Source organism: Crocodylus siamensis, chromosome 1, assembly GCF_052110815.1.
Source record: "Crocodylus siamensis isolate JL-2025a chromosome 1, ASM5211081v1, whole genome shotgun sequence".
Lineage (NCBI taxonomy): Eukaryota > Metazoa > Chordata > Crocodylia > Crocodylidae > Crocodylus > Crocodylus siamensis.
Genome location: NC_143395.1, coordinates 197894083 through 197912367, shown reverse-complemented (window position 1 = coordinate 197912367; position 18285 = coordinate 197894083). Strand labels below are relative to the sequence as shown.

The following is an 18285-nucleotide window of genomic DNA, read 5'->3' as shown; positions in this document are numbered from 1 at the left end:
TGCAGCCTGATGACCAGTTATAAATAGGGACCTACTCAAATTGAGGTGGTGGGTGGTTGATTTTGCAGGCAGACCATGGGGCTGGCTGCCATTTTTACAGGCTTTTTGTAGTGCTGCCCCCTCTCCCCCCATTAGCTGAGGAGCCCTGGTGGCCTTGCCCTTTGCCTCTGATTGGTTGAGAGGGGTGAGGCTGCACAACAAGGAGTCTTCTCAGCCTATCAGCAGTGAGGGGCAGGAGTGGCAGCCATCTTTGCTGTTCACCTTCTTGCCAGCGTCTCCCTGCCACCTTCCCCCCTGCTGGGCTGTGCAGCCAGGCCACAGTGGCCATGAGAACTGCTGGCTCCCATTGGATTTCATGGACATTTGTCCAATTTCGCGCAAAATGGGTCGTTGTCCGATACCCCCAAAATTGCAAATTGAGTTGGTCCCTACACATAAAAATGTATGTCTTGATCCATTACAGGAAAGAGAAAAGAAAAATTGCAGTGGAGCTAAGAGGGCAAGAAGGTTCCAAAATCCAGAGAGATTTACTAAGTGGTGCTGAGTCTTTGCAGTATCATACTTGATTATTTTATTGCTGCTTTCAGAACCAATGTATTTATTTAATACTTTTTAGTAGTTCCCGGACCACTATACTTGTAGTAGTAGGTTAACATTGGGAAAAAAAATATTTTCAGATAAATTTTTCGCCTATTTACACACCCTTCCTAGTAACTTCCAAATGAAATAATTACATAGGAAACTGATTGACAGTGCTGCTAATTTAAATATGCTCAGAGTGGGTTGATTTAAATCAAAGTTATTTAAATAACCAATTTCAATCATGATTTAAATTGGCAGGCAGGAAACCTTGATTGAAATAACTGCAATGTAGTCTTGCTTTTCATTTGTACTTTTTAGTTACTTTGCTAAAGAAACATTGATTCTCATTGCTTAGTAACCATTCAGACAAGTCGTTTTGCAATTAGCTATGGCTGCTGTACTAAAGTTGGTACTACTTTTTACCAACTGGGAAGCTATCCTATAGCTAGGGACCTGCCTAATTTGCGGAGGCTGTTAACTTTTGATTTTACTTGTGGTTAGGAATGAGATTAAGTGATCGATGAGACCATTCTAGTCACAGCTTGAAAGCTTTATTAGGATATGCAATAGCGAAGACTTACTGGTATTAGTAAAGACAGTGCTTACACAACCATGGAATCAGGAAGAACAGGTTTGCTGGCCAGGCGTCTTTGGTTTCCTGGGGACTCTTGCTGAGGTTTTTTGGGGGTTTTGGGGTTTTTTTGCTGAGCTTTGGCAAAGGTCCAATTTGTTGCTTGCCCCCAGACCCAATATTTATTGATGATGGATTTAACATGCTAATAATTGATCTCTGATTGGTTTTATTTACTTGTTTTTGTTTCACTGGAACTTTTGGAACTGGATGGAATGAGATTTTAGCGGTCCTGGGAAAGGGGTCAAGGGATCAACTTAGCTAACTAAGGCTCTTGTTTTTAGGTGTCTGACCCCAGTCTGTTAATCATCTGGTAATCTTTACTTTAATCAAGATCTTGTTTATCAATTGAAATTTATATTTTTGAGATAGCAGAAGGAAAGATACCCTATTTTCTTTATGGCTTGCTTTTTGGCCCATGGTCAGTTAGGCTACTTATAGACATCAAAAAACAAAAAACTTAACTTTAAGCTCAGTGTGCCCCTGCACTGAACACAGTGCATGCCCAGAAGAAGTATCATGTTGGGTTGACCTAACGTACCCCAAATCCTTATAGATTGGGAGCTTCAGCAGGACTTATTGAATCAGCTACAGGTAAAAGCAACAAAAAGCCCTGCTGAAGTGCCTGATCTATTCGGATGCTGGGGAACCAGGCTGAACCAACACATTTTCTCTTTTGGTAAAATGCATTTTTCTTTTTCGTTTGTTTTTTGTTTGTTGTTGTTGTTGGGTTTTTTTGCCCCCGCATTTGTCAGCACCCTTATTTATTAACTGTGGCCTGTGGCCTTACACTCTTTCCATCCTCAAAGCCTTTGTGTCTATAATCATTTGAACGTGTTAGCAAAAATACATTTATTACAGCAAAATAACTATTAATACATTTGGTCACCTTTAGTTAATGTTTTAGGATGCAGTTGTAATACAGAGTGTTTAGGATACAGGCCCTTGGGTTGCTGCTCAGTCATATTTCTGCAACTTTGACTTGGGTTTTCTGAAAATGGCTAAGCCTGACATCCACATTGTCCCTGCAGTTTGGTTGTGCTGTGGATAGCATATATTTAATTCAAGTTATAGCTCTGTTTGTCCCACATAACTCATGCGGAACGGGCCTATGTATGTACACAGGGCTGCCCCCTGATTTTGTGGATAGAATGCAGGCCCTGGCAGCCATTTTGCAGGTGGACTAAAGCACCCCTCCCCACACCTCTGATTGGTTGAGGGGCCCCAATGGCCCCACTCTTTGCCACTGATTTGCTGGGGGGGCTGCCTGTCAACTGGCCTTGCTCTTTGCCACTGATTGGTTGTGAGGGCTGTTGGTGTGCAGCCCTGCCCCTCTCAGCCAATTGGTGGAGAGGGGCAAGGCCACATGACAGGCAGCCCTCTCAGCCAATTAGCAGCAAGGGGTGGGTGTAGCAGCCATCTTTCCAGGTGTCCTTCAAGAGGGTAACCCCTTCCCACCCCGGCAAGCTGCCATGGTGCTCAGAAAGTCGTCTCCCTCCCCCCCCTGGGGATTTTGCAGGGAATGCTGAATTTTGCAGAAATCACAAATTCCATAGGTTGCTACCTATAGTTATATGCATTTATTTAAACAAATAGATGGCTTAATTAATATACTGTGAGTTTTTACATGTTTAGTAGTTTAGAAAATGGCAAAGGATTCTTTTTTTATTGGATGGAAATTAGACTTTCATTAAAATGCACAAAAGCAGCACTTTAAACTTAGTTTTTATTTATACAATTAAACAACTTAAAATGTATATGAGAAAAGTTAATCAAGATGTTTATTTAAAATTGGTTTATTAAACAAGGGGAGTATTAGGTAACTGAATTAATTATATCTAGTCGTCATTTATTTAAAATGTTTAGAACAAGTAGATCTTGTTCTCAGATACTTAGCCCTTTATTCATAGGATGGAGACAGATGAAACAATTATGCAGCTGATTTGCCACCTGTGAGCATATATCAGCTGATTTACAATCATTTTATCTGTCTGTCCCTATCCCAGAGTAAGTGGAAGCTAAATCGTAGTAAATTATCCTTAAATGAAGTGAGTGGTAAATTACTACGACTGCAGGACAGAGTGGACAGACTAGGCAGTTACAGCAAATTGAACTGAACTGTGATAAGTCCCTCCCATCCCCCTCCCCACACAACTTAAAGCAATAAAATTGTTCAGTCCAACTTTTTGTCTAGAGAAAAATAATACAGCCATTTTTCACCTGAAAAGAGTTCAGAAAGAAGAGCATAACAGTCCAAAATGTTTTAAACATTATGGATTCCTATTTGAAATCTCTGGGTTTACCTTGTGGATCTTGTTTGTGCAGCTAACAATGCTAATGTTGCATGACACACCAAGGTACCCTTGAAAGGATCTCAAAGCACCCTAGGGGCCATAGCACCCTATTTGAGAATCACTGGTTTAGTCTGTCCATACCACCTACAAAACAGAAGAAGAAAATAAGCTTTTCTGTTCTTTTTCATGTCAGCTTCTTGTCTCTGAATGAACTAGTCCTTGAAATAGTGAAATATAGAAAATATACTCCACAGCTGAAGGAGAGACCACCGCTATCAAAAGCTGGTCTACCACATCAGCAGGTTCTGGTTTCAGGTGCTTAGCTGGTAACTTCCATCAGTTGCATGGTTTGACTTTCTTTTAAACTTATATTGCCTAATATGGGGGTATCAAACATATGGCCCCTTGGCCAGTTCCAGCCTGTGGAGCTGTATGATTTGGCTTATGGATCTCTGAACTGACCCCATGTGCCACCTGGGGCATGCTACATGCAGCACAGGGGGGACAGTCCTGGGTACACGTTGCCTACAGTGGATCAGGCCATGCTGGAGCCAGCATGCAGGCGTGGTCTCGCAGGATGTAGCATGTGCCTTGTGCTTGCTGCGGAGTAAAAATCTCTTCAGCAGCACACATGTAGACACTGCCTGGCTGGCTGGGACACAAGGGTGCATTGGTGCGGGGGCTGCCTGCCATTACATTGAGTCAGGAGGAGCACACTGGGTACCTATAGATGTGCAGGGGTGCTGCTCTGACACGCTGTAATTACATTGTGGTGGATCAGACTCAATTAATCGAGTCTGTTGGAGCATGTGAATTAGCATGCTGCAGCAGTGTTCACATCTCAGGTATCCCTGCACTTAAATCATTCCCACAGCACATTGCACAAAGCAGCTGACTGCAGGCTTCCACCACCCCAGTAGCGTAAGAGTGAATTTCTCTCTCATATAAGAAATTTTTAGTATAAACAGTGTCATTGCATAAGACTGAATTTGCACATACAGAACCTACATAAAGTGAGGGAAACCTGTACTCTGAATGCAGTGCACAGTGAACAGAACATAGTACATCTGTCCTTTTAAATTGCAGGCCTTTCTGGAAGCCATGTTAACCAGGGCATTTTTTCCAAACCTGGCCAACTGCACTCTTAGGGTAATGGGGATCAGGCAAATATTTCAAGCCTTGAGCACGCTTATTTTTCAGAAGTAGACTATTTGTCTGGAAAACCTCTGCCCCTTTAACTCCTGCCATGTAGCTTTTCCTTCTCAGGCTCCTGAGGCCTAGCAAGAGGGAGGCTATTACCACGGGTAGGGTATTAGCCTGGAACTTTGTATAGGTGTGTTCAGTGCTCAGCTCTGCCACACCACTCTCAGAGTCATCTTGGGCAAATCTCTTGGTCTCTTGTGTGCCGTAGTTCCCCACTCTGTAAAATGGAGAATATGCCATTATTCTGTCTACCAGTGGTGTTGTAAAAATATGTTGTGCTCAGATAATATGGTGTTGGTGCACACAGGCAATAGATTTCATTTCTACTGGGTCATTCACCCTAGTGGTCTAAACCTGTCTAGAACCAAGTTGTTTCTCTCCCACCAATGAGGCTGCCATTGACTGCTAAGAAGCTGCTTCTACCTACTGCTTTATGGTAATTGGCCTTTTGTTTGAAGTCTAACATCAGGAATTTTTAACCGGGCACTGGTATTTGGGTGTAGTTTAGATAACTATAAACTATAAGCACCAAAAGAACAAGTAGCCTTTATTTTAATCATATAAAAAACAACTGTCACCAAATTCAGTCCTACTACAAAAAAAGAATGAAAGTTGCCTCCCTGCTTAAAAGCCAGCTGAACCTACTTCTTGGTGCTTGACAGTAAGGGTGTGTCTACACGTGCATCAATGTACTTTTCCTAATGCACATTAAATTTAGTACCTCCAATGTGAGGTACTAAATAAATGCTCATTGGGCTGTCCTGATGTGCAGTGGTGAAAGCGCATACTTTTTTAGTGACACTTAATGTACAAACCTGTTCTACTGTACATTAGCATATGTGCGCAGGTTTTGATACAGTGCTTTAATAGCATAAAATAGGCTACTGCCCATTAAAATGCATGTGTAGACAAGCCCTAAAGGTGTTGTTTTCACTGTCGCTCTGACCCTCTCTGGAAAGGGTGGCATATAAATATAAACACCATATTTTCACATATATGCCCTAGAGTAAAATATACACCTTGTTTTTGAATGAAGAAAAAATTATCTTTCGTTGTAGAAGGTAATAGAGTGTGTTTACATGCATGCTTTAATGTTCAGTAGTCTATTTTAATGCACATTAAAGTGTCACTTAAAAAAACTGTGCTATTTAGTTAATGTGCATTAAAATAGGCTATTGTGTGCTAAGTGTCACTTGAGAACCGTGTTTTTTTAGTTAATGTGCATTAAGACAGGTTAATGTGCATTTTACTAGTACCTCATAATAGTGGGCATCTATACACGTGCTGCAGGGTGGAGGGGGGGCACTTTAAATAATCAAAGTGGCTCTCGTAGTTGCTCTAAAGTGCCTGCAGTGTCATGTTTATTCGGCATCCCACACTTCAGAATGGTGGCATGGTGCTTGAACTATAGCTTATTCAACAAGCTTTAGTTCAGGCACCCCCACTGCCATTTTGAAGTGTGGGAGCACTGAATAAATGTGACATGGAGGCTGCTGAAGCATATTAATTAACATGGTCTAACAGACTTGATTAATCAGCTGACTTGATCAATCGAGTCTGCCCCGATGCATGCTAATTAGCAAATATTGGCGCAGACGTCTGATATGTGTATCGGTGCCCTCAGTACTAGATTTAATGTGCATTAACTAAAGCACATTAATGCACATGTCGAGACTCCCACTGAGTAGCTGCAGCTAGGGAGCTAAGCCTCCTCATTGTTTTGGTCTCTGTGGATTGTGTGAAGAATCACTTAAGCTTCTGCCAGGTGAAAACTGAAGTGGCAGAAATTGCTGTTACCTTATTTCCTTATCTATAATGTGCACCTCAATTTGCAGCAGTTGGGTTTTGGAAAAAAAAAGTGTGTTGTACGTGAGAAAATGTGGTGTTGGCGATGCATGTGGAGTGGTTGGTGTGCTTTGAAGGGTTATGCGAAACCTCCATCAGGACAATGCTCTCTCCTGATGCAGTGCACAACTCACTGCTGTTGTTTGAGGATATGCTCTGGCATTTCTTTAGGTAACTGAAAGAAAAATTTTTGAGATCCTTATAACAACAGTACAGAAGTGCTGAGGGTTACTTATTAAGGCATCTGATTGCAAAAGGAGAAATGTTTTATGGGAAGATAATGCGCCATAATAATATGTATTTATATTTTTAAAAAACTGTGCTGCTAAACAAGATTGGAGAATTCTAATCAAATGGAGACTGAAACCTTCCTTTGGATGGATCAGAGTGATAGTAAAATAAAGAGAGCATGTATGGCTGAAGTAGATGGAAAGCATATTTAGGATTAATAACACAGGTAAATCTTTTTGTTGTGAGCCATATAAAGCATTGCTCCATTAAGGGAGTTTGATGTTACTCAGACTTTAGGTGAAGTAAAATAGGTTTGATGAAAAGTGGAAAGCTGTTTTTGTTTTTTTTAAAGTTTTGCAGTACTTCTAGAGATTTTGAAACAATGGCTGACTTTTCCTGCTGCCTTAACTCAACTGTTGTGCACCAAACACGTATGTATGCAATTCTTGCAAAAAGTGTCTGGGATTAAAAGACTGTATCTTGTGAACCTAATGATAGAATCAATTTCTGCTGCTTTCGCATCAACATATATGGCAGCCATTTACTTTTTATTTAGGTTATACTTCTGAAAACTCAGATTCCTTTCCTACCATCCACAAGCTTGAATATAGTTCTGACACCCAAATAAAAGTATGAGTACACAGGATCATAATCCTAATACTGGTCTGTTTATCTGTAATCTAGGATTTGCTATGAAAAGTAGCTGCCCGTTTTTAATTTTTGCAAATTTGATTATTTTTGCACCAAAAATTGGTGCTATTCTGTTTGTGTATACCTGTGAAATAGCCTTTGAACTTTTGTAATGACAATTTTGTGGGACATTTTTTTAAAATTGTGTAATGGGATGTCATAATAGCCAAACTGTATAGTTATTTTTTTTAATACTTTCCTGTGTTTGTGCTTTGTTAGGATGCAGAATTAATACAACTAATTAAATAATAATCTAATCTAATTTCCTGGAAAGTTATGTACTTTAGTTAAACATCAGTTATCCTGCCTCCAAGAACAATTACCGTCTGTCCCTCACCCTTATTTTTTCCTTTGAAAGGGGAAGTCCAAATAAGAAAGGATAAAAAAAGGTTTGTAATCTCTAGTGACTAAACTTGCCCAGACTCTTATGTCCACGCCTCTTCACTTGCTTGACGTCATACTCTTTTTGTCCCCGTCCAGCTCATTGACACAATCGCCTCAGAAATCGGAGAATTGAAACAGGAGATGGTACAGACTGATCTCACACTGGAAGATGGATCCACTGATTTGCAAAGGTGATTAAATATATATACTATAATGATTTCTGGAAATGTAAACATGACAAGCCTGTTTTCACTGTGCTGTTTTATTCAGGACGCTGACATTTCATAGTAGTTTTCATCCGAGGAGGACAAAAGTCTGTAGGTGCTCCAGCTCATTAATAATGGAGTTTGCCTGTGGGTAGAGAGAGTGTCTAATGATTAACCTATAGGTATACTTGTTTTAATTTCTTTTAAAAGCAACTGAACTTTACACTCCCACTTCCTTATAGCAAACGTCAACAGCCTAGGACACAGATAAACTTTTTTATCAGGTAACTATTAACATGATTACCAATGTTTGTGGAAATGAATCTTGACTTTACAATGTAAAGCATGAAAAGTACTTTTTGCTTCAGTTGAAATGTTTGTTTGAGAGGAATATAACCAAGGCAAGCATGCTGCTCAGCATGAACGCATTGACTAAATATGTGTTTCTGGCTAATTGATCTTGTTTTGTAAGGCAGTGAAACAAATAGGAAGGATAAAAACAGGCGATTTTTTTTAAAGCTTTTTTTTAAATGCATCAGATTTTTTTAAACTTGAATTGTTTTTGTTTATAAAACATTTTAAAATTAAATTTGTAATTATGACAACACATTTTTAAAGAATACACTTATTATAATCTACTAACAATAAATTAGATAAACATGTTAAACAATACACATTTGTTACCAAAGTTTCAAAGAAAGCAAAAGCATTGGATTGATGAAAGTCACTAGCCAAACACCTAGGGACCAAATTTTAGCTATCGGGAACTTAAGTGGAGTTAGGTGCGTAAGTCCTATCGTACTCCACCCTGCCTGAGTCCCTGAAAAGCAGTTAATTCAAGGGGTAGGTGGGTGCTCCTTTTGCTCATTGTTTTTTTTTGTGGGGGGTGGTGAGGTTTTGTGATTCAGCCTTAAGGGCAAGGTGATGCTGTGTTATGAATGTAAATGCATTAGTGGATTTTCAGGTCTTGAACAGGGTGGAATAGGATTGCACCTAGGTGTAATCCTAAGGTCCACTTAGCCACCCAACAGGCAGAGGAGACTCTTAGTTTGAAAGATATGACAATCATAAATGGGCAAGTTACTTCACTGGCCTCCTTTTTGTAATTATTTGGTTAGTTTTATATGCAAAATATGTTTTGAAAAACTTTGTGTCCATCACTGTTATGGGTGTTTTATTCAACTAATTAAAAACAAACTGGGTGCATCTACACTCGCATTAAGGTGCTTTTCCTAATGCGCATTAGATTTAGTACCTCCAATGTGAGGTACTAAACAAATGCTCATTAGGCCGCTTTGAAATGTAGTTTTTAAATGACACTTAATACCTAGTAGCTTAATTTACTATGCATTAGTGTAATAGCACAGTTTTTTACATGACAGTTTAATGTGCAGTAAAATAAGCTGCTGTACATTAAACCACATGTGTAGATGCGCCCATGGAGTGCTGGTTTGTACATAGTTAATTTAGTTCCAGTTTCCATCCAGATAGTGCTTGACACAAATAATAGGTAAAATAAAAACCTCGTTAGTACAAAAGAAATGAATTATTTATCATTTTCTAAGATAATACATATAAAAATTAAAAATCTGAATAAATGAATTAAATTATAGAATTGTTTAAATAAGTGCATATAGTTATAGTGTATCCCCCTGGTTAAAAAAAAAAAGTAGTACAAATTTAGTGTAAAGGCTTCAGTTAGTTGCAATTCAATATGTTTTCATCTTTCTTTGGAAAAATAACTAAAAAAGTGAATACAATAATATTTAAATTGAATATTTAAATAAAGGTTTCCTTTTTCCTGATTTAAATTGTGATTAAAATAATTGGTTTCAATTGATTTGATTTCAGTTGGTTCTGGGAAAGACTATCTATTGTTATGCCTACTATTATCTCTGCAGGTAGTTCACAGTTCCCATTTTCTTTGCAGACTCTTGTTCTAGGGGCAGGGCCTTGGTGTGAGGTATTGCAATTTGTATCTAGAAAAAGCTTAATATACAAACTGTGAATCAAGAAACATGTGTGTTCATTTACTTGTGAGTGTTTAGTTTTCTTTAAAAGTGGTTTCTTAGGTGTTGGCTGCTTTTTTAAATACATGGGTGAATATGAAGTGGCTCCATGTATTGTACCTTCAATTACGTACCACAACAAATGCTTGAGGTGTGAGGTTTCAGGTGTACAGCTTCAGCAGCATTCAGTTTGTGTATGACTCAGTGATATGAAGATTTATACACCATAACTAAATTTTGGAAATAATTTCCTCAGTTTTTTACTCGCATCTTTAATCCAGTGCACAATAGCTGGCTGAATGAATATTAGGCCTGACTTTTGACAGGGTTGGCCAACCTGCAGCACACATTTCACAATTACTATGGGCAGCCTTTGTGTATGGCACATGGCAGATCAGGGAGGGAGCAGGCGGCCTAGCACCAGATAGGGCAGAAAGCAGAGCAGCAAATTGGGCAAGGGAAGGGGATCAGAGTGGCATTTGCAGAGGATGTGGAGCAAATTTGTGGCATGCCTACCAAAAGGTTGGCTCACTGACTTGCAACACATCTCTATGCATCCCATTTCACTTAAAATCATATAGGTGTATAAGTGTCATATGCTGTACCTAATTAAGAGGTTGAGTCAGAATGCTTTAACATGGCACCTTCTGTATTCATCCTTTCAGTATTATGAGCAGTCAGGCGCTTGATTATCTCCCCAGTGCAGGTACTTATCTGTTAGTAAAGTTAAAGAGAATTATGCACAGGGGTGGGGAGGAGCAGAATGGACCACATGGGCCATGTATAGACGAAACGAGAGGTGTGTGCACACAACTTTTTTAAGTGGGCTAAATTCTTTTGCACCACTCTAATGGTGTTGGTGTCAGCATCCCTTGGTGGCATGTTGTGCATTAATTCCATTCACTGTAGGAAATTCAGCAGTATAATGCGCCTTAAATGACTTGGGGCGCTGCTGCCTCTACAGCTGCGGAATGAAGCACCAGGCTCTGTGCAGCTCCACGGCTCTGTAGGAAGCCTGGCAGCAGCCCGGGAAAGCAGGCTTCGCCCAAGAAAAGCAGGGAGCCTGATTTCTTCCCCTCCCCACCCCCTACCTGAGTCTGCCTGCTTCCCTGAACAGCATGGGGGCCCGGTGCTTCCCTGTGTGGCTGTGGTGCCCCCTGGGACCGCCCAAACCAGGTGCCTGCGGACGACTGCCACCACTGCCACAGAGGGAAGCACCCCTGCAGACCAGGGACCACTCCACCCGCCAGCAGCTCACACTCCCTACCCCACTGGAGAGGCAGGTAAGTCAGTGGGGTGTGTGCAAAACACACGGGGGGGTTTAATCAGCCCTAAATTGAAGTGGTGTTTTTTTAAAACCCACCGCTTCAATTTAGGGCCCCCATTTCATCTACACACACCCATGGATAAACTTCCAGCCTCGTTGTGGTAGTGAATTCAGAAAAAGTGAGTGGAACTCCTTCCCAGCCCTGCAGTGCAGCTGCATAGAACCGGGGTACAACTGCAAGTAGTACTTTGAGGACTAGGCAGGAGCTGAAATAATGACCCCTGTGGCAGAAATAAGCCATAAAGGATCTTGAGAATGTAGTTAGGCCCATTCTACATGTCTGCTGCCAGGAGTAAGGAGAAAGCGCATGCTTTCCTACTGTTCTTTTTCTGCTGTAGCAGTAAGAACTGCAAAGTCCACTACTTTCCAAGCTTCTGACTCAGCCTGCTTTGCTCCTCTATAGTCTCTCACAAAGTTTTGCTTGGCAGCTACTGTCTTATTCTCCATTTAGGGCTCCTACAGATGTGCGGGGAGCCTGTTTCGACATGCTAGAAATCCAGTATCAGTGGACACATTCAATTCCTTTCAGCAAAGTGGCATGGAGAAAACTCTATATGATCTAGCTCTTTTGTTTTGGATGACATGAAAAATGCTGTTTGTAGCACTATAGCTTTCTTGCTCATCTTGTCAAAGCCCCTAAGGCTGGGAGAGGAATTGGTAGAGGAAATGCAAATCACTGCTGCTTAATACAAGCAAGTTCCTTCCATACTGCAGTGGAAAGTTAAGGCAGCTTCATGCCAAGGGGTTTGTGCTGCAAGGCCCACCAGGGAAGTGAAGATCCCTTGAGGTACTGGAGACCAGAGGCCCAGTTGGTTAAGGGAAGAGCTGGTAGACAGGCTTTGCTAAGTTGTACTGTCTGGGAAGTGCTGACGCCTATAGAGCCAGGCCTGAAGCAAAGGGCAACTGCTGATGTCTCTGTGTAGAGACCATAGCCTGAGCATTAGACCTCCTGAAGAGTGAAGCCAAAGTAAATGTGACGTGTAAGTCGCTAGAAGTGTAGGATGGGGGAATAATGGGGTCTTCAAAATGGACAAGTCATCAAAAAGCACAACATGGAGGACATGTCTTCACTGCAGAGTTAACCTGGTAGGGCCAATGTAACAACCCCCCCTCCTCCCCCCCCCCCCCCCCAAATCTACTGCTCCCTCTCCCTCAGCATAAGAGTTAATAAAACTGGTTGATCTTGGTTTCTGCTGTTTTGGAAAAGGTGTTTCGTGGCAGCCTTCTTGACTTTGCTCCTGTGATCCCTAAGTATGATTGCATCCACAAGAGTTACTAGCTACGGTCTTCAAGAAGCACAGTGTATTTATTATTCCCTGTATGATTTTGGTTTCGTTTTTAGGAGCACTTGAATAAAGGATCCAATTATACCCATGTTTACACTAAGCCTAGCACTAAGTTCTGCACTGGCTTCAAAACCTGCTTGAAAAACCATGTAAACAGTCAGATAGTCTGGACCAAAGCTGGTGTTGGACCATAGATGCACTGTTACCAGTCCCCAGGTTAAGTGGCTATGTCTATATGAACTGCAGTGACTCCAGTATAGGTAGACCTAACGAGTAAGTCAGCTGACTTAGAACTGAGTAAGTCACCTGAGCATAATACTGAATTATCTCTACATGACAGAGGGTTTGTGGAGAGAGCCTATATAAAGACTGAATCATGGGTGGAGCTCCCATTTCAAAAAAGTTTCCCTGTCAAAGGAGGGGGAGGTCTTGTGGAGGTGATCAACTGATTTCTGAGTAGCAAAAGTTGGGGCCCAGGTTACAGAGCCAAAACAAGTGAATTAGACAGGATTGAGTCTGATGAAGAAAAATCCCTCAATGCTGATCACTCTTAGACAAAATAGGCACATTTTTCTCTGTGTGTGCATGTGTGTGTGCATGTATGCGCAAGCATGTGTGCGTTGCAGCGTACAGTTTACAAGGCAGCAAATTGTGCTGATTACAAGTTATAACCTGCTCTCTGCTCTTTTTACCATGATTTAACTGTGGATAGGCTATATCTAGGCATTCGTTTCGTACCTTCAGCTGTTTTCCACATACTTAAGGGTTCTCTCAAACAGGAAGAAATGGGGCAGAATCTTTGATCATCTTGAGTTTTATGTTTAAACACGGTGGTATAGGTATGTGCCATTTGTGGTGCCACAGACTGCTTTGTGGTGCCACAAACTGCACACGTTGCACGTTAAACCATATGTGGTGCTGCTAGTTTGCAGCACAGAGGCAAAATTTGTTACCAGGATTTCCTCATAGCAGAAAAAAACCCTGGGAAAAAAAGTGGTGCAAAGCACACGAAAATAGTGTGCACCAGGACAAATGCAGAAATGGAGGAGCAGGTGTCCCAGGGCTACTTGCTCCCTCTTTGACACATGCTGCAGAGACAGGGGAGCACCAGCTCAGGGCTGCCTGTTCCCACGTCTCAAGACACAATGTGCCACCGTCAGCCGCTCGGTAGAGCCCTGGGCTGCCTGCTCCCCTGTCTCCATGTGCCACTTCCCAGCTGGGTGGGGTGCAGTGTACCTCAGCACAGGGGCTGCCTGCCAGTTATCCCTGTGCTAAGGCACCCTGTGCCCCAGCCAGTCCTCTCTCCCTCCCCTGCAGCACATGGAGCCCAGCTGGGAGCTGGGAGGAGTTGGGCAGTACAGATTTGTGCTACTACTATTTCTGCTGCTGCAAGTGCATACCTCTGCTTATCTAGACATGGCCCATAATTGCAGAAATCTGTTAGAAACTGTGATAGCAGTAACTCAAATCTACAGATGTTCCATGCCGATTTTTCTGTTTTGCTTTTTAAATTTTACTTGGTATTAGCTTCATATTTCTCTGGAAGATATAATTATGAAACACCAAGAAAGTTGTTAGTATTTGCTGTCAGTGGACAATGTCTGTTGTCACAGCTTTTTTCTATATGTAGTTGAAGTAATCAGATGGCTGGCTGTGGATTTCTCTTGTTCCATGTCATGTTACTGTTGTTATTGAAGATACTTTATGAGAAAAGCTCCTGTCCCAGGGAGTTCACAGTCCATTCCCAAGAGGTGCTGAGTATCCACAACCTTCACTGTTGCAGATTAGACCTAGTCTTATATTCCTTTCAATTAATGGATGATTTCTTAAAGAAAATGCAAAGGCTCAGGGCTTGGTCCTCAGTTACACGAAAACAGTGTAGAGATGTTGTTACAGCAAGTATAGTGCTGGGCTGTCCGCTAGATCCTGGCTTCCATGAAATCAGCTGACCTGTAGTTGTACATACATTTGCCAACTGATCTTCCATGGTTGAACCATGCATGGTGTCTCTTCACCGTCTTCTGCTGTCTAGGTTTTCTGGAGAAGAAATATTTTATCAAAATGCTGTTTGTTCCCAGTTTATTAGGATGACATTAAGAAGATTTGCCAGCGCTGATCCTGCTCAGAACCATTAACCTTTGAACTGGAGAGAGTCTTTGGTAGATGTTACACTGCTGTATTCATAAGCTCTTATCTTGCTGCGAGAGGCCAGCCCAGAAGCAGCTGCAAGAAGCTATATATATAGGTCATTAAGGTATGGGCACCTGCCCTACATTCTTTCCTGAATCCTGGCATGGAGAACCGTTTGAGTAGCTAGAGCTTCTGACAAGGAGCGCTTTCACCTTGACAACTTCTTATTTAAACTAATGTTTGTACATGTTAGCAGGGTGGGTGTGTGCAACTGTATTTTTGGCAGCTCAGTACTCTGAATTACTTTTGAACCACCTGTAGAGAAGAGGGGAGCTGTGATAGATGTGTGCGGGTGCACACATTCTTGACATTCTTCAGATGTCTTCACTCCAGCAAGCAGACCATTGCTGACCTTATAGTTGATGCCAGGAATGTTCCTTCTTTGGTAGCTGACAATATTTTTACATGAATAAAACTACTTTCTCTCAAATAGATTCCCTCTGCAACTTGTTTGGTCTCCACCAGCTGATTATGGTGTAGCAATAGGGCTTGACATAGTTAAGCCCACAGCCCACTTCTAATACATAGTAAAGCCCTTCTTTAAATAATGGCATTAAAGTTATTAAACTTTTGCTTGGGAAAGTACATTTAGCCTGAACATTGCTATCTGGCTTTGGCTAAACAAGATTGTTTCTGCAGACTGCTTCAGAGTCGCACTTCCTAAAGGTATTATTATCTTGATCGGAGAATTGACTTCTGTACTGTTTACTGTAATTTATCACTTATTTCTGGCAGGACCAATAGTGTCCTCGAGGTGCTTTGCATATCTAAAAGGCACTATCTGTATTTTACAGCTGATAGTTTAATATATACAAACCAGAAGAAGTAAAGGGCAAGGGAAGTATCAAATAATGTAGGTGGTTAGGTGACAACTGGACAGTTCCTGGTAATGGGAAGTTTTAATGATGGTTGTACCTCTTATTTGGCCTTGTAATTTTGGGGTGTATATTTCCCCCTTGCTTTCCTTCTTGGCCCTGCTCAGATTGTGATGGTGATCATAGTGAAGAGAAGAGATCCTGTTGGTCTTGGACTTCTACTGTGATCAATTGGTCAGGGAGTGCAGAAGCGGTGAGGTATGGGAATAGGAGCAGCCATGGTTGAAACAGTTGACTGGGATATATAGGGAAGAGTGAGCTGTTCTATAAAAAGGGCTGAAGCCACCTACTTCCCATTTAGAACAAGTGGAGAGTATGGGGAAATTTCATTTCAATTTGTTTGTTGTTCTGTTTCTGGACTACACACCACTCTTCCTGATTTGTGGTTGAGTAAGTCAAAATCCAGCCCATTATAATTGGCAGTGCAGAGACCCATGCAATTACTAGGGGGGAAAAATACTTCTGTGCCCAATCTCAGGGGCATTCAGCGCACACGTGCCCAGCTTTCCTGTCCCTGTTCTAATTCTGCAGCAGGAGATCAGTTGCCAAAGTAACCGTTGCGTAGCTGGTTCTAACAATGAAAGAATCACAGGATGTGCTTTGAGTTCAGAAACAAGGAAGCCATGCAGAAGTACATGCACAAGCCATACGGTGAGTTCAAGTCTGTGACTGATGGGGACACTTTGTTTAAGGCATTTGGCAGTGGTCAGCACATTTAATTTCCTTGTAGGCTTTTGTTCTGAACATTCAGCTAGCTGTGTAACCCCAGCAACTGGTCTTATTATTGAGTTAAGCAACTATTTCATAACTTACCTCACTGCTGGATACATTTTGAATTTGGGTTGGTTTGCTAGAGTCCTAAGTCACGGCCAGTTTCTGCTTTTGCTCCTTACTTAGGAAGAATGAAATGTCAAGGCCAAATCAATTAGGTTGATCAAGGTTGAACATTCACCTGTTTCTTTAATTCCAGTTGTGAGGGAAGTGTGAGCCAAATAGAGAGAAACTGGCAAAAAGTAGTTTAAAGATGTTGGCTACAAAAAGATTGTAACACTTATTCTTCTGAGGACTTGTCTAGTTGGATAAGTTGGTGTTTTTTGGAAGCATTTCTTTGCATGATGGGTCAGGAAAGGTCAAGATGGAGAAGTATATGAGGAGACGCTGAGGTGATACCAGTGGCAGTGGAAAAGGGTGGCAGTCAAATATTGTGAAAGGTAAATCTGAGTGGCTACTTTTAGGCTGAGCTCATATCATACATAATCTTGAATGCCCAGGGAGAAGAAGCTAGTATATGAAATGGTGGAGAAGGGTATGCCAGTGGAATGGTGCAGAGATGGCCAGTACTACAGTGTACACACTGAGCACACTTCGAATGGGTTTAAGCTTTGCAAAGTTTATGCTGGCTCTAACTTTTGAGCTCTAGATGAGAATAAAAATATAGGAACAGAATTCACTGCAAGTCTCAGAATAAAAACCTCACCATGAACATACCAGAGAAATGGGTATTAAAAAGGAGAGCCTGTTTAATTAATCTATACACTCATGTATGTGTGCTTGTAGTATCTCCCTGCACTAATTGTAGAATCTCAGGCTATTGTCTGCCTGCCAGTAAACTACTCTGTGGTACTCTTTAAGAGAGCTTGTGGACAGAATTAGCATTATGAAGTCTCAATAGAAAAAATAGAGGTAAATGTCCATACTGTTAGCATTAAAAGGAGTCTTTGTTTGTAGAATGCAGTGATTATCTCTTAAGAAATGTGTGCCTACCTTTTCTAAATTTTTGTTTTATTTATCTTCCTTATAGCCTAGTAAAGGACATGGATGATGTCTGTTGTGAGAAAAAGGACTCTAAAAGCTGCCCCCGGGATTCTGGATATGACAGCCTCTCCAACAAACTCAGCATACTAGACAAGCTGCTTCATACCCATCCTGTGTGGCTACAGCTTGGCTTAAATGACAATGAAGCAGTGGAAATTCTGAAGTCCCAGCCTCCTGGGGTAAGAGACAGATCTTCAAAATATGTGAATTCTTTTTGAGCAATTGTAAAAGTCTTGGTAGCAAGTTGGCTAGTTCCTTTGATCAAAGGAAGCTTGTCCCAGGTAGGACCACAGCAGCTGAAATTCCAGGCACACCTTCATTTATATAATGACTGTTATTTAGGGTGATGCTCTGAGCGTGAATGTGGGGGCTGCAGAGATGTACATCTAAGCTGCTAGAGCCTGAGCAATGGAGCCAGGCTTCTCTAGCTGGGCTGGTATCAGACTTCCATCCTCTTTTGATTCTGTTTCACCTGTTGGAACTGAAGTCAACTTAGGCACATAACTATGATGCTGTTCCACCCTGCGTAAGTTTTGGAAATCCATTAATGCTTCTATTTTTGTAATGCACCATCATCTGACCCTTAAGACTGTGTCACAAAAAAGCAGCAAGGAGGAAGAGGACCCATTCACCTTCTCTTGTTTTTCATGGAATTGATCATGGTGGAATAGAATTGCCCATAGATACCCAAGTCAACTTATGTGCCTAACAACTGGA

At 41.4% G+C, this 18285-nt stretch overlaps 1 protein-coding gene across 3 annotated transcripts in view; it reads left to right on the top strand.

Annotated features, from left to right (window-relative positions):
- The window catches only part of RIN2 (Ras and Rab interactor 2), a 156233-nt gene that overhangs the window by 86140 nt on the left and 51808 nt on the right, over positions 1-18285 (top strand). For 2 of the 3 annotated variants that reach the window (XM_090052047.1, XM_090052037.1), the window contains exons 3-4: positions 7957-8051; positions 17555-17747. In XM_090052047.1, coding sequence (XP_089908173.1) covers positions 7957-8051; positions 17555-17747 — 288 coding nt within the window. Of the gene's footprint in view, positions 1-7956; positions 8052-14802; positions 14943-17554; positions 17748-18285 lie in introns of those variants that run through there. The other variant, XM_090052055.1, reaches the window with a different exon arrangement.